Here is a 16,737-nt window from a genome sequence, read left to right as displayed (position 1 = left end):
TGAGGAGGGGCCTTTTCTTAACATGGTCTAACCAGCAACTCAGGAAGCATAAAATACAGCAAGACAATATTGGCTGAAATGTGTCTCCATTTCTGAAGTTGTGATCAGTGCTCTCAAAGCTGTTATGATATATTGTGGTGGTTTTCCTCTTCTGTTCAAAACCAAGTCCAGAAGGAAGTGTGCTCCCATCTGTCCAAATGGAAGAAGAATTTTACAAATTCCCATGTCTACTGATGGACATTAAAGGAGAGAATTGTTAAAGATTCATGGAATTTAAGGGAGGATTATTTTTAGGGAAATAAAAGCAAAAAAGCAGAGCAGGGTCTGGGACAGAGTAGATGTTTCCTAAATATTTGTTACAAGAAGGAATTGAATAAGTGAATATATAATACAAACTACGTAAAACATAGGTAGAATTACTTTATATACTCCTGTAACGTCTTTGTTTAAATTTGTAGTCAGAAATTTGGTTCCCTTAGTACTCTTAATCAAATGAGACAATACAGCCTCTAAAGATCCCGTCCTTGCTGTTACTGCTATTTGATTTTGCAGAGATCACTGACATATTTATATTGTTTATATGTCCACACTCATAAGTAAAAGAGGACCCTGAAACATGTCCGCATTACTCTCTGTCCTTCCACTCTGGTTTTCGAAGAGCGAGGCTACACTGATGAAATGGTGACGATTGTCTTTTTGGAGGTCAGGATCTCAACATTTTACTGACATGAAATCATAATGACTTAACCCTATTTCCCTAGAGGATATCATGATGACGTATTTATGTGTATTGGAGGAGGTAGTATCCTAAGGAAAAAGTGGGGCTGGGTGGACATTCGTTAATAATTACAATGGTTGAAAACGTAATTGCCAAGAAGGAGTGAATGAAAACCTATCGGATGGGAAGGGAGGGGCCAGGTTGGAGCTAGGGCTATTCTGAGCACTGGGTGTAAGTGTCCGGTTGCATTTTCCTGACCTCTTCTCCGCTGTTCGCTCTTATTGCTCAGAAACTGTGTGTACAGAGGAAACACTTGGGCGACTATTGCTGAAGGAAAAGCCTTCTTGAAAGAAACCTGTATCCACCCACCAGAGAGCTTTAAAGAAATGTGGCGAGGTGTGTAAGGGTTGATCCTTGAATAACAGCGTGGGTTTCCCAGAGCAGGTTGTGCTCACACAGACCTTTTGCAGTGCCCCGCTTCTTTCCCATCATGGCCTCAGCTGAAAGCCCGCCAGGGTCCCTAAAGCAGGCAACACTTAGCTCAGGAGCTATTTGACACCTCCTGCCACATCAGTGACGTTAAATATTTGCATATAGAGTTCTTTAGCTTCAAGGGAATCCAATGGTAGTTCTATGGGTTTTGAAACTGGAATGAGACATTCCTTCCCAGAACTTTCCAATTATAGAGAATTTCCCGGTTAGTACAGTTTGGGCTAAAGCCCTCATGAGGACACTTTCTGTCCTAGGTGTCTACATTCTTTTTTCACAGTAAACCATAAAAAATTGAACTTGGTGCTTGGGTTGCGTTCTGCAAGGATCCAGAAATTCCAAAATAATGTTCTTGCAGCTATTTTGTCTATAGATTTTTGTTTTAGAAGCTTTTTATCTGGTCATAGTTATGAAACATATTGTTTGATATTTGGTGACATGTTTGGCGTATTTTTTTATTATCTCATTTTTAAAAATTAAAATACTTGCTAAAGTTGTTGAAACGTGGTGGCTCAGCATCAGTTTGGGAATAAAAGTTTTAAAACTTTTGCCTGATCTATTGCTGAATCATTGCATAAGTGAAGGAAGCAAATTGCAGTTTGGATTTTGGGTTTCTCGCTCTGTAAAATGAGAATAATAGAACATGCCATTTACCAAAGAAGCGTTGCAATAATTGTCAGAAATTACGTTGCTGCTGTACCTGGCATTGGAGATAGGGGTGCTTTATACGGAATCACTTTCTGTACTTTGTCTTTCTGATTGATACAATTTCACCAATAATTTTCTGTGATTATTATCATTCCAAAAAATTCTAACTGGCTTAAATGTTTTTTATTTGCTTAATTCATTTTTACCAACAGCTATCCTTTGCCTTCCTAACCACACTTGCATCTTGTGTTGGAAAAGGCAAGTAGAATGGTCAAGTGAAGTTTCCCAAGGACTGCTGTCTATTTCTCTTTGGACTCATTCTGGTTGCCTTTAAGCTCTGGGCACGAGGTCTAATTTTCGTAATCACACTGCTCTAATCCATATTGCTCCCAATTTGTTAAATTGTCTTCCATGATTGTATACAGAGTAAAATACAAGTGTGTGGCTGTTGTCTAATAAAGCCTGTAAAAGTGCTTCTTTTGGAAAAGATTTAAGTGTATGGCACTTTCCCACCAATGAAGAGGATTCAGGGGTCAGTTGTATATATATGTAAATATATATGTACATAAATAAACACATCTTATATGAGATGTATATATTCCTCCTCCCCACCCAGCATAGACTAGAATAATCATGTTCTTTGTTGGTTATTATATAATTTAGGTGCCAATTAAATGAGATTATGCAATAGTATAGAAATAAACCTGAGCTAAGTATCTCCCCATTTTTGTCATCACAAAATGCAGAATCACTAAGGGAATTGAGAATTGGGTCTGATGAGAGAGAATAGAGGAAGATTAGAATAAAGCTGAGTAAGGCTCAGTTGAGGTTTTCTTGTTGCTGTGGTGAGCTTGCTGGTGGGGTTTTGTTTTATTTTTTAAAATTTTATTTTGCTTTTTTGGCTGCTAGCATTTAGGGGACTGAGGTGAGAACCTGCCATGACAGGAGCTCACAGGAGGTTCCAAACACTGTGCCCCTGAGGCTGCTGATTGCCTGGTGGGATGAAGGTGAAGGTAGGGAGCGTGGTGAGTGATATCCATTGAATCAGCAGTATAGGTGACTTAAATAACTCCCTTCTCTGAAGAGCTGCAAAAGCTTTTAAATCTGGTTAATTGTTTTTACCTTTCCATGGAGTTAGAATTAGAAGGCAGTGCTGTATCCAACGTGTTCACCTTTCTTTATAGTCTGCTGACTTTGAAAGGAGAATAGACTCTACTTCAGCCTCTTGAGACATTGTTTTACTGACTCTTTTCATGGTGGAATGCTCAATAACTTTTATCAGGCCAAAACTTCTGCAAAAATAGGTTTTGAATTTTAGTGATATTGGCCAACATATCAGCTTTAGAGGGCCAGAACTGCACATTTGTAGTTTTGTTAAATCGCCACCCCACCTCCAGCTGATTATTAAATTTTCAACAGGTAATTCTGTCCCTACTGAAAAATAGAGACAATGTCTGGGATGTGGAATGAAAGCTTATAATTGAATCCAATGGATACATGTATTTGGCAAATTAGATCAGTATCTGATTGTTCAGGTACTTTTATCCAGTCTATGCCGTGGGTTAGAGAACATAGTCGAGAACCAGGAGTCTCAGAACCTATTTCTATTTCCGGCTCTGCCCTGCCTTTGTGGGTGACATGAGGCCAATCATGCTTATGTGGTTACATTTCCTTTATGCAAAGTGCAGTTAATGACCTATCTTCTCATCTCCCTACCAGAGATGCTCTGAGGTTTCTTGGGTAATACCTGAAAAATACTATGGTATTGGCAGTAAGCCATCGACAAATTACTTAATTTCTGAACCTCAGTTTTCTTCCACAGAGAAATAGCATTTGTGCCTCCCTGTCTCCTAGTTTTGCTAAGAGTACTAGTAAACTAATTTGAAGTCCCCAGGATGAACCCAGTAAATTTAAGATACTGCCTCCCTTGGATATACTCCCTGCCTGTAATTTATTGCCAGCGATTGCTGTGACTGCAGAATGCTTTCAGACTGGAGCTAATACTGATATCCAGTAATCAACAAATTAGTTGATTAGTATCTGTGTTAACTCTTCTTATTAGCTTTAACTGATGCACAGCGCTTTGTTTTTCTTTAAGCTTATCAAAATGCTAAGAACAGTTGCAGATATAAATTCTGATATGTTGCTTTTCTGGGCTCACATGTATCATTGAATGCCATAACATATTCCAGTGCAGGCCACAATGAATGTATGATCAAATAAACCAGTCATTATTTAAGGACGAGGTTGTTGGTGTGATAATGTAGAGAGCGGATCATGTATGTGGGTGAGTTTGGGTGGGAAACGGGTATATATTTCCCATAGAGTGACATGAAGTTGAACTCTAAAGCATGCACAGGGACCATCTAGGGCAAGAATGATGGAAACATCACAGGCAGGCATGTGTGAAGGCCCAAAGGCGAGAAAGAGATAGGCCTATTTGAGAAGTGGAAATGAGAACATTGAGGCTGGACCATGTGAACAGAGCGAACGTGGCCTGAGGTAGATAAGACCCTGATGATTCATGGCCTTTTATGCTATGCTAAAGATTTAGGATTTTATTGAGTATGCACTGGGGAGCCATTGCAGAAGAGTTTTAAGCAGGAAAGTAACCAGACAAAATTTACATTAAGTTTTTTTTTAATGTTTATTTATTTTTTTGAGAGAGAAAGAGAGAGAGAGAGAGACAGAGAGCGAGCAGGGGACAGGCAGAGAGAGAGGAAGACACAGATTTTGAAGCAGGCTGCAGGCTCTCAGCCATCAGCACAGAGCCTGACGCAGGGCTCGAACTCACAAACTTCGAGATCATGGCCTGAGCTGAAATCTGATGCTTAACCGACTGAGCCACCCAGGCACCCCCCCAAATTTGCATTTTTTAGAAAAGATCCCTTTTGCTGATAGATGGAGAGAACATCCCAGGAGGACAAAGATGAATGTGGGAGACTGTTGCTGAGATTCAACTGAGAGGTGATTTTTCAGTTATACTAGAGTGGAGACAAAAGAGACACCTGGGTTGGACTGGCAGGACCTGTGGAGAGACATAAGGGTACATGGGAACGATTGCTTCTGGATTTCTGCTGTGAGCAATTTGGGAAATTCATGTGCCATTCTGTGGAGGCATGAGGTCTGTTCCCTCTGCAGCCAGAAAGGAGTTTGGAAAGGGAGATGGCTGAGAACGAGAAGAAGCACCTGGGAGAATAGGAGGTGGAAAGAACAGAGGAGAAGAATGGAAGGTGTTGGAAGAGCTTCACACGTGACCTTAGCCAAAAGGCCAAGAAGCGATGGGAGGAGCTTATGAAAAGGCGAGAGAGAAAGAAGACACAGCCTGGCTGGCCTCTGCTTTTCATAAGGTCTTCGTCCTTGGGATGAGCACTGCCCTGAGAAAGTCTAGGTCCTTGTCCCTGTTAATACAGTACTGTCAGTGTTGCCACAAGCAAATCACTTTAACCTCTCCAGGCTCGTGTATCCATCTGTAAGGTGAGAATGTCGAGCTGTATTTTTTTTAAGATGCTTTTTTTTTTTTTTTAGCTCTAAAAATTGTGTAACCGTTTTAAATATTTTAATTGGTTAAGTGTAATGGAGGACATAGAGGGAAAGACAAAAAGTTTTTTGCCGTTTCTCAAAGTGACCATTGGTGATCAGTGGAGGACAGAGGTCACAGGCAGAACATTTTCATATTTGGGGCACTTTATGGAGCTAAGGGTTGTGGATTTAAACTGGTCATTCTATAAGAACCATTTTCAGAGAATTCCTAAGCCCCTTTTTCCTTCTAGGTAATTACGAACTTGAAAGGACGAATTTTTTTTTCTTCTGTGTTTTGAAGACAGTGGAAGACGGGAGGGATGGCAGTGGTGGGCTGGTACCATGGCAGTACTAGTGGGAAAGTGGGCAAGTGGGCAAGGAAACCTTCTATGTCTGGGAGCACCAAGAGTCCCAGTCTCTATGTTATTCACTGGCTTTTGGCTTCAGTTGGCTCACTGGTAAATGAAAAGGTTGAATCATGTAATGTTTTAAGGTTATTTCAACTCTAAAAGTATGATTACATGGTGCTATGTCTGAATGTTGTCCTTCTCTTTTCTGGGAGGGTGAGGAGAACCATAGCCAGGAAGATTCTGCAGTTGGCCTTATTCAGGCTATTTAAGTCTCTCGGGGCACTTTTCCTACTTCTTGGTTATTGTTTTAGTCCTATGGCATTGTCCCTATCTCATTTACCTATGTGAGAGTTATGTGAGAGGAGGGAATTATGTGAACTAATATTAAATATTTAATACCTGATTAGCCATGAGTGCATTAACTATATGGTGGATTATCTGTCTATAGCAACTAAAGACTATTCTTCCTATTACCCAGCCGGGGCTTAGGCCAGTGCTAAAAGGGAACCCATAATAGAGTTGGAGATGGACAATGTGGGTAGGATGAGAGTGTGAATGTGTGCATTTATGTGTCTCTCTAAGCTGCCTCTCTGGCTGCAATTGCAAATCCAGTTATCAGTGACCATTGGATTAGCCATTGTTTTCTCTCTCCCAACCCTGCTTCCCATTCAGTTGTGCAAATGGTGACCATAAGAGAAATAATGGAAACTGTCAGTTCTCAGTGTTTGGATCACAGGTGGATCTTATCTGACAGCATGTGTAGTGCACATTAAAATTCACCAGCCTCTTTTGGGGGTTCTGGGGTGTCAGGATGAGTGGAGGGTTCATCTTTCCTGTTGGGTGATTCTTCTTCACTCTTAGCACTGCCCCACCTGGCACGGGCCTTCCCAGGCCTTTTGGTTCCAATCTATTCTGCTCAGTCAAGTAAAAGGATAACAGCTCCTGGGGGTTGGCACTCACTGTGTGAAAGCTCTGGATGAAACTCTACCCAGAGCAGGGTGGAGATTGCCAGGCACGTGTTTCTGGGCAGCGTGAGGGAAGATTGAGGTTGTGGAAGGTGTTCCCTCTGTCAAACATTTAAACCCTGTATAATGAGTAAAGCAGCCCACTGGAGGGCAAGTTAGACGGTCTAAAGCTGGCTCTTCTGCCCTGCTCAGGGGTGCCTTTGCTAGAGAGCAGAGGGAGTTCACAAGTTGTTATCAGGGCTCAAGGGAGGGTGAGGAAATCGTGCTCTGAATTTTCCCTCACAGAAAGGGAAGGGAGAAGGAGATCCACACTTGTATGGCACCTTTGTGTACTTGGGTACCATCCGCAGTGAGAGACAATTTATTGACATCATTTGATTTGGATTGTCCATAAAAATGATCTCTCTCTCTCTCTCTGCATCTCCCTATATATGGAGTCTATACAGATACCTCTGCATATCTATATGCACCTGTATCTATATAAATATATAGAGTTACAGATATACAGACGTAGATATAAATATAGATTATATTTGGTGTGTACAGATGAGTAGAGGAGAGATTTTGCTAGAGCAAAGTTAAAATTACTTTGGAGAGTCAACTTTTTAGAGATTGTGAAGCACTTTAAGTCTTGTTTATTTATTAAGATAGGTTCCTGTACTACCTTTAAGTGGTTGTTCTAGCCTAGCTATTTTCAAATAATTGACGACCACTGAACATATTAAGTCACATGTCTTTAAAAATATTCACTACTTGTAACTTTTTATAATGCTCGTCAGTTTTTGCCTCTTATCAGCTATTAGTGATGGTAACTGTAAGAGAAACTTAACCTCAGTGTGTGCTCTTAGAATTCTCCTCTTTACCTAAAGGCTATAAGTAGAACTTCACCAGAAATGGACACTTAAAAGACAGGTGTAGACGTTTACTCAGCTAAAGGACAGGAGGTTAGCTGAGTAACCCTAAGCTTGACTCCCCTTCACGACTTTTTCCTGTACCTGTTTGTTCCTGCCTAGAGATTGTTAGCATAATCATCATCATCATGAAATATTAAATATTAAAAGCACTGTGCTTAGTAAACACCAGATAACAAGCTGAGATTTCTTATCAGTCTTGCTTGGGGAACCTCAGGTTGCCCTAAGGATTTCTGGGAGGCTTTCAGTGGATAAAATTCCCATGCAGTTCAGTGGGAAGAAAAGTATTTCCCTGTTTTTCATCACTTGTACTATTTGCCTGCATGCCTAATCTTAAATATGATTGGTAGCATTAATATTAAAAGAGATTACTTATCAACATTCAAAATGATTTATAAATACGTAAGTAGTATATAACTTTCTATTAATAAACGTAGGCATTATTTTTTTTTCTATGTGAAAAGTGACCCCTATCCAAAATGCAAAAAGGAAAATCAGCTCTTGTCCTGTGTAGTGGTATATGTTTGAAATGCAGACCCTCTTGCAAACACGTCTCATCACAGGCTGACTTTCCCCCTGTTAACTGCAAAAGTATGCCGTGCCATTTGAAGCAGGTTTTCTTTTCATGAGTTGGTATTTATGCCTGAGTAGCAATGTTATTTGGGTTATATCTTATTAGAGCTGCTTATGGACAGTCTTCTGTGTTTGTTAGTAATAAGCTAACAAATTATTTGCATTTCATTTATTAAAGTGTTTAGGTTTATAGGCACTGATATATTTCTTATTATATGAAGTGTCAACACACAGCCTCTGTGGCATCTCAACTTGATACTATGATTTTGTTTAAGGTTCTTATTCCTCTACTTCTAAAAAATCTTTGACATTTGTTTTGGTTTAAGAAGTAAAGTCTACAGCATCTTTTTATAATCTGTCACTCATCTAGAGGCTCTGCCTCCTCTTCTACACTTTTCTTTCCATAATTAAAATAGAGATAATAAATATCTCTTAATTTTGTTTCCCTCTGTTACATCCCTCTTGGCAATAGATACAACATGTCTTAGGCATCTTGGCTTAAGGCCAGCTTACTTTAGATAAACTAGGGAAGGCAATATTTGACTTATATTTTGGGAATATTGCTGATTAGTTCTAGAAGAATGATACAAAGTGCCAGACTTTGTAGAATCTTTGAACTAGAGAAAACAGAAATTTGCTTGACTATAGAAAAAGCAACAATGGAAACATCCCTCAGTATGTCCTTAGATATGTATGTAGGTGGATGGGGATGGCGAAGATTTTACCTGTCCTCTGGGGATCCTTTTTAGCTAGATCTAAATCTATAGGTCTAAATCTTTGCCTAGAAATCTATGCTTCCCCACAACCACCCCAGCCATTGCCATCCTCTTCCCCGACCACTGACATCTCAGATTGAAAAAAAAAAATTAATATAATTCCTTATTCCCCAAATAGTTTAGTGTGAAGGGAAAATAATGGGTGAAAACCTGGAAGAGTGAGATTAGTGTATAAAATGCACATCTCAAAACTCTGCCCACCACTGGTTGCCCTGAGACTTGTCTCTTGTATTTCTAGCAGCCAACACGAGGAAGGAAATGTAATCAGTTATAAGACTGATAGTATAAATGCTGTATACTATACAGCACAAGCGTCCCCCTGCCCCCTGCCAAGAAAAAAACAAACCAACAAATCACCACCAAAGTAGTGATGAAGCACTCGCTATCTTTGTTACTGCCACTTGAGAGCTGTTTCTCCTGTGTGCTTTTATGAGTTTGTTGGTGACAGTATCCTTGACTTCCCTGCACCTTGGTTTCTTTGCTTGTATAATTACGATAATAGTAGTCTTTACTTCATGCAGTTGTGAGGATTGCATGAGGTAATAGATATCAGAGACCTAGCCAGAACCTGGCACATTTGTAAGTACTCAATAAATAGTTGCTATCATCTGTATGTACAGTAAGAACAGTAATATGTTTCCTACAGGAGCTGATAGGTCTATCGTGCATATAGAGGCATATGTGGTTTCACTGTCCAGCGTTTTTGTAGAATTTTGAGTTTGGCTGGTGTAAAACCTTCTTCTGGTTTGTCTTCTGGTTTGATGGGTTTAATTCTACAAAATCCTAATCATCCTTGGTAGCACAGTGAGTATCTGTGACAGCCTCTTAACTTGAATGACTACAGAGTTTCCAGGTGTGAAAGTTTTCTGTTGGTCTGAAAACAGGATAGCAACTATCAATGACATTAGTTTAGAAATATCTTAGGAATTGGAAGAATTGGACATGATAGAATCACAGTACTGCTTTCAGCCGAGGTGGAGCAGGTGAGGATGGGAAGAGGCCAGCCTCACTTGGTGATAATTTCTGACCTTTGGAGATAACCAGGAAAGCCATGCTTTCTTCCCAGTAGTACTGGCTATGGCATGAATTGTGAGATATTTTCAAGACATTTGGAGTTTGTTGGGAACTTACACCATCTGTCAGAGAAAGGCATGCAGGGTATTTATTTTAACACATGATACTGAGGCCACTGCCAAATCAAGGACTCGGTGCCCTTTGACTCACACCTAAATGAACACTGTCAAATGTAGATTCCAGTAGTTTTGCTTGATACGATTTTAGTAGCAAAAATGCAAACTTTATTTTAATAATATTTAAAACAGTCACCGTAAATTTTTTTTTTTCTATTTGAGTGTAGTCGAGACAGTCACCTTTTCTTATGAATTCTAGCTATTTTAGAAAAAATGTTGCTTCTCCTTTGGAAAGAAGTTTTTGGTGAAACTTGGGCAGCAGTTTTTGGTGAAATTTCTAGCTGAGAGGTCTTTATCTCATCTTACCTTATCTTTTATCTTATTTTTGAGTCTAAAATTCTCTTACAAGTTAAGCTGGTCACTCTCCCTGATTCTTTCAGCATCTACAGTTTTGTAGACCCTTGCTGGATTGGAAAGCTTGTCTGTCACGTTTCTCATTTTTTATTTTATGTGTAAAATAATACTACACCCTCAACCTTTGTATATTTCCGAAGTGCTTGCTGTCATTTTATGAGTTCTAGTGTTAAAAATAGGCATCAATCTTCATGACACATCTCTGAGGCAGGTAAAGATATTTTATTGAAAATAAATATCAAAATCCACCCATGAGATTCTTATCAACAGTAGTATATTTTCATTAATTCTGCATCTGTTGATCCTGAAGACAGGTGTTCTGTGGGAGCAGCAAGAATGCTTCCATTTGAGCTTATTTTACTTTCGGTATTTTTGTAACTTGGCGTGTACAACTTATGAAATATTTGGTTATCACCTTGAGAAAGCATGCCTTATGCTCACTCTCCAAGGTGAAGTTGTCTTGCTCTCTTCCCCTGGGCAAAGAAGTTGAAGTGTAGAGCAACTGAGAAGTAATGGGTGAAACACAAGCACTGTCCCCAGGTTCCTAAAGGTTTATTGAACCTTAGGACCGTGTTCCTTCTCTTCTATCTGAACGCAAGACAGAAAAGGAAAATTTAGTTACCGGTAATGTGTGAGAAGAAAAAGGAGCATGCTTTGAATTTTTGCTCAGTGTCATGATTTCCTCATGACTCTCGGGAGGTAGTATCTTCTTTCCTCAGGGAATATTTCATTCTACTGTAGCGTAAGGATCCCCACAAAAAGTTCATGGCTGTGTGGGTACCAGCGAATTGTAGCTTCCCAGAGGCCATCACTGAAAGTATCAAAAATGCTTAAGAGTGGTTGTTTGAGATGGACGTAGGTACAGAGAGTGCAGTACTACACATGTGCACAAGGGATCTTTTTGGGTTGGTGGCAATGTTCTAAAGTTGATTAAGGTGATGGTTGCAGAACTCTGTGAATATACTAAAAATCTTTGGGTTATACCCTTAAAATGAGTGAATTGCACCTCAGTAGTGTAAATTAAATTATACCTCAATAAAGCTGATAAAAATGTCTGAAATTTGGAGTGTCTTGCAAGGAACCATATTTCTGCTCGGTATCTGGGCTGCAGAAAGCGGTATCATAGCTGCAAGCTTCCCCACCTGTGTGAAAGTGTGTGATGAAGTGTGGGGTGTGTGTGGATGGGAAACATCTGAGGCAGGAGCTGGAGGAGACAGGGAGAAGCCTAATCTTCTTCCTAAGGCAGGGGGAGGCATGTGATCATGATGTGAATAAAATGGTACTGTTTTTGTGGGGCTGCAACTTCAGTTAGGTCCCAGAAGGTAAGGTATGTTCCTGTCTGTGGGCTTTGCGAGCTCACTCTCTGAATCACCCTCTTTGCTTAGGTTGACAATGACAAGAGTTTCTAGAAATCTTACCTTAAAATCCTGTCAGCCCCTATAAGCTGTCTTTTATTATTTTTTAAAATTATTTTTTAAAAAATTATTTATTTAAGTTGAAATTATTTAACATACTGTGGAGTATTGGTTTCCGGAATAGAATTTAGTGATTCATCACTTACATATAACACCCAGTGCTCATCCTAACAAGCGTCCTCCTTAATGCCTATTACCTGTTTAGCCCATCCCCCCCCCCCCCAACACACTTTAAACTGTCTTTTTAATGACTTATCAAAGGTACTGTGTAGATTTGGGTAAATACAGTAAAAAATCTTCCTGTGTAACATCTATATGACTGATGTAACTAACCTGTCACTTTTTTTTTTTTGCTTGGTTGCCATTATTTAATAAGATGTAGAAAATATTTAATGTGACAGGTTTAAAAATTTTCCAGCTTTTTAATTTTTTTTCATGATGTTTTCCTAATTCCTGAATGAAAGTGACCAACCTTTCAGTGTTTGATTCACTAAAGAATTTGGTTGGCTTTGCTTACGTATATTGTGTGCCTTGAGATAAAGCTGCAGGACTCCCTTAGTGACTGGAGCACAGGAAACAATTGACACTGTTTCTTAATTCACATTGTTTCTGAGACATTTCCTACTTCCTAGTATAATATAGCTTTCCCATGAGAACAGTTTGCTTGCAAATGGTTAGACACGATAAATTTCTCATTGGCACTCAGTCTGTGAGGAGCATTTCACTGTGCTTTGTAATAGTTGAGTTGGTGTGTGTGTGTGTGTGTCTACGTGTGTCGGGAGGGGGGAGTTTCACACTTTATATAGATGCCTCCAACCTCATTCCAAATACCAGATTTTTTTGGAATCCTAACCCATTCAGTTAGGGATCTGCATTCCTTAGTTGGAGGCTCCTTCCTAAAGGAGCATACAATTGTTTTAATCCTTCCAATTTAAGGGAACACCCCTGTGAATTATAGTGTTTTTAGATATGCCTGGTGAGTGACTGTGGAAAGTGACTCACAGCCATTTACGTGAGACATCGTGCGCGTACACGTGTTGCATGTTAGGTTGTGATATCATCTGGGGCACGGTAAAGTGGTCATCCAGGAATAATTCCAGAATGGGAAAGGAGATGGGGAAGATGATATAATCTCATCTAATTTGCAGTTCAAAAAGAAAAAAAGTTTTCACATTACTTCTGAGATAGTGGTTCCCACATTCAGAAGTTGTGCTGTAATAAAGTGAAAGTAAGTTTCCCAATTAAAAAAAAAAAAAAAAGATGTGGAGCTTTGAGTTCCTTTTTTCTTCCTGTCTTATCAGATTTTGTAAGAATAATACCACTTGTCAGTTTTGCAGCTTCTTCCATCCAGAGAACTAAAAGCATTTCACAATCTTTTTTCCTCATGCCCTTCTCTTCAAGGCAGTTTTTGCTGGGCTGGGTTTATTTTTATCATTGCAACAACCAGTTTTTAGAAACTTTGGGAAACGAAAAAAGAAAAACGAGAATGGCACTGTAACGGACATTCATTTTAGCTGTTTCCTAGTGTGAACATTTGAGTATTTCTGAAATCTTCTCTCCAAGTAGGTCTTATTTTTTCTCAATTTGTCCCAGTTCTAAGTCTCTATTCTGCTGATTTCGTGTAAAAAAAAAAAAAAGTTTTAATGCAAAAGCTTATCTCCAGTAGAATGACTTCTTGAACTTTGAGTTAGATCTTTATTTATTTATTTATTTTTTGCTGCTCTAAGACCTCCTTTTTAAGCACTCTGTTTAGTATAATCACAGACTCGTGGAAGGTTAGAACTGGGAAGGCCTCCAGGGATCACCCAATGTAGTAAGCATCTTGTTATATGAATGATGAGATTGAGGCCCAGAATGGTTAAGGGATGTGCTCAAGGTCAAATAGCTAATTGAAGATGGAGGTTTGACCAGAATCAAGGGTTCTTGATTTCTGGCTTGGCATTTTTTGGTTTCCCTAGAGAAAAGTTCTCTATCCGGATATAACTGGAGCATACCCTCCCAGAATCCTAATGCCAGCCAACAGGTTGAATTACACTCTCGGTCATGGAAAATTGGGAAGAGATTTTATCTTTCCAGTTTGTCAAATGTAAAATGGTAATGAATTCGTAGACATTTTCTTCTGACCTGAGGAGCTTGTGAAATTTATATGCAGCAGAGAATGTGATTTGAAATGACTAATGATCTGTGTACCTTTCTTAGGCCACCACACCATCTACATTGGGGTCCATGTGCCGAAGAGCTACAGGAGAAGGAGACGCCACAAGAGAAAGACAGGGCACAAAGAAAAGAAGGAAAAAGAAAGAATCTCTGAGAACTACTCTGATAAGTCAGATGTGGAAAATGCAGATGAAACCAGCAGCAGCATCCTCAAACCTCTCAGTGAGTACTCCCTGGGTATTGGTTCTTTTCTCTGCCTCCATCCCACGTCCTCAGGAAAGACACTTTGTAGGATCTTGTGGCTAATGGGGAGGGACACAATCCTACTGGGATGGTCTCTAAAGGATAATGTCTATGGAGAGTCTTTTCTTGTCCTAGCAGGTTGTTCTAGGAGGAGGTCTGGTAAGATTCTTGAAAAGATCTGACAAAGTTTAGGCACGCTTGGATAGTCTAGATTTTGACTAGTGAAAGAGGGCAGAGTGTTATACATGGTATTTAACTACAGTGATCAGTAGTCACTGGAAGACTCAAAGGCATTTTTAGATTGCTTTTGCTTAGAAATAGGTTCTATTGAGACAGTAGGTCAAGAAGAAAAAAAATATATCTTACGTATATATATATAAAAAAACATAAACTATCATATATATCATATCATATATCATATATCATATATCATATATATATATATGTATACGACATTGATGGCGTTATAGATGACATTTAACCAGGCTGTGGGCCAGGTTGATGATTTAGAAAGGAAAAGTAGAAAAATATCCCATAAGGGAGAGAAGAGTGTAGAGTAATATGGTTCTGAAAGCATCAAACATATTAAATATCATACATTAGATGGAAGTGTTATTAAGAACAGGGTAGTAGGAGGTCAGAGAACACCCATAGATTCAACTGATACGGTAGACGGTGTGTTTAGGTATATGCTTTTGCTTCTTCTGATGTGGAGGATATTTGGCTATCTGGGGAACTTTGTGGCTGAAGCGAGAATGAATATGTGCAGTAGAAGGGAGAAGCGATAGAAACACATTCCAATTTTGGCAGATCCTCCAACAGGAGCTACATAGTGACAGCTTTGTATGTTGGCAGAGCTCTGTACACTCTTCATCTTTTTGCTACAGTTGCAGAAATATGGAACCTGTAATAAAATGCATTATGGGTGGCACAGATAAAGCTCCAGTTCAGTCATTGCAGGTGATGAGAGGCCAAATTAGAATTAACAGCTCGGGAGTGTTGAAAAGTGAATTTACAGAGTTAAATTAAAGAGGGTGTGAAGTGTAGTGATGGGAATCTGTGAATCTCTTACAGTCTCACCACTGAAACTGAGCAGGTGGCTTAGAAGCTAGTGAGGTACTATCCTAAAAGAGGCAGTACAGATGGACCACCAAACTAGAGAGCAAAGGTTGCAGGAAAGCTTGGAGATAGACCATAAAATTGAAACTTAAAGGTATTAGAATAAATGTAAGACAGAAAGGACCAACGGGCAGGAGATAAGAATTCTGTGCTTTTCATTAGAATGTTGGGGGGAAAGCCTTTCTGAAAGGAGTCCTTACTATTCGGACTAAAATAATGGGGTCTGTTTCAAGCAATGTCCTTGAAATGCAGATAAAAAGGTCACAGTGAATAGTCTGCAGGAACAAAAGACAACACCCTTCTCCAAATAAATTACTACTGTGTATCTGTGCTTGCTATCTGTTTTGATGAAGCCTGTGCCAGAACCCGAGGTTCTCTCTCCCGTGCATGTGTGTGTGCGTGAGAAAGAAAGAGAGAGACAGAGAGAGACACAGAGAGACACACAGAGAGAGAGAGAGAGAGAGAGAAAGGGAGAGAGATCGATATCTCCCTTCTTCCCTGTCTCTAAGTCATCTCCCATTTTGCAATTTATGAAAAGGAGCGCATCATCACTATAAATACTAAAAAGGGAAAAATGCCCACCTAGACAAATGCGCTGAGGGATTTTGAGATAATTATGTACCAGCTATTTAGGAAGGGCAACAGAAACAATGCCAGTAACCTTCAAGTGGTAACAGGGAACGAACAAATCAGAAAGGTAGTGAGACTGAATGTGCATCGACCACAGTTGGGGTGGGGTGGGGTGGGGGGAAGGGGGCAGTTGCTTTCTGTGGCATTTGGGAACCAGTTTGAGCACAGTATGTAAAATAAACAAGGCAGTCCATTCTCTTTACCCTCAGAGGTCTCCTCCTTGTGGGGTACTGCATTGTTTTGTATACCCAGTTTCTGAAGGGATCATATGGAGAGACTATTTTTAAGGACCCACTTGTTCAATGATCATAAGAAAATTATTTGTAAATGTGTCTTTTGTAGTTATTTTCTTGTTAGCCAATAAATTATGCTGTAATATCCCTTGATGTATTTGACATGAGTCATCCAATTTGACATGAAGGTCCTCTTAGAAATTTGTAATTTCTCTGCTGCTTGTCATGGGGACTAGATGAATTGGTATTCTCTGGAGCACTTGTATGTAAGTCAGAACTGGTGCACCCACGTATAGAAAGGCATTTAACCTTAAGTTTTTTGGGGAAGCTATGGGGCTCTGGCACCAGCATAACAACAAAATTCTCATGGGAAAATTCACTGAAATATCTGCCTAGTATACCGTTATTGTGTCTCAAGAACAACCACACACGGTTTCTGTTATT

The 16,737-nt window shown here is 39.6% G+C and overlaps 1 protein-coding gene across 7 annotated transcripts in view; it reads left to right on the top strand.

Annotated features, from left to right (window-relative positions):
- SLC4A4 (solute carrier family 4 member 4) overlaps positions 1–16,737 on the top strand; it is a 354,218-nt gene that overhangs the window by 50,010 nt on the left and 287,471 nt on the right. For all 7 annotated transcript variants that reach the window (XM_086704881.1, XM_086704885.1, XM_086704880.1 and 4 more), the window contains exon 3: positions 14,111–14,290. In XM_086704881.1, coding sequence (XP_086561007.1) covers positions 14,111–14,290 — 180 coding nt within the window. The remainder of the gene's footprint in view (positions 1–14,110; positions 14,291–16,737) is intronic.

Source organism: Puma concolor, chromosome B1 (assembly GCF_028749965.1).
Source record: "Puma concolor isolate L17-30 chromosome B1, mPumCon1.1.hap2, whole genome shotgun sequence".
NCBI classification, from domain to species: domain Eukaryota; kingdom Metazoa; phylum Chordata; class Mammalia; order Carnivora; family Felidae; genus Puma; species Puma concolor.
The sequence above is the reverse complement of the archived record's forward strand: the minus strand, read 5'-3'. Positions and strand labels throughout refer to the sequence as shown.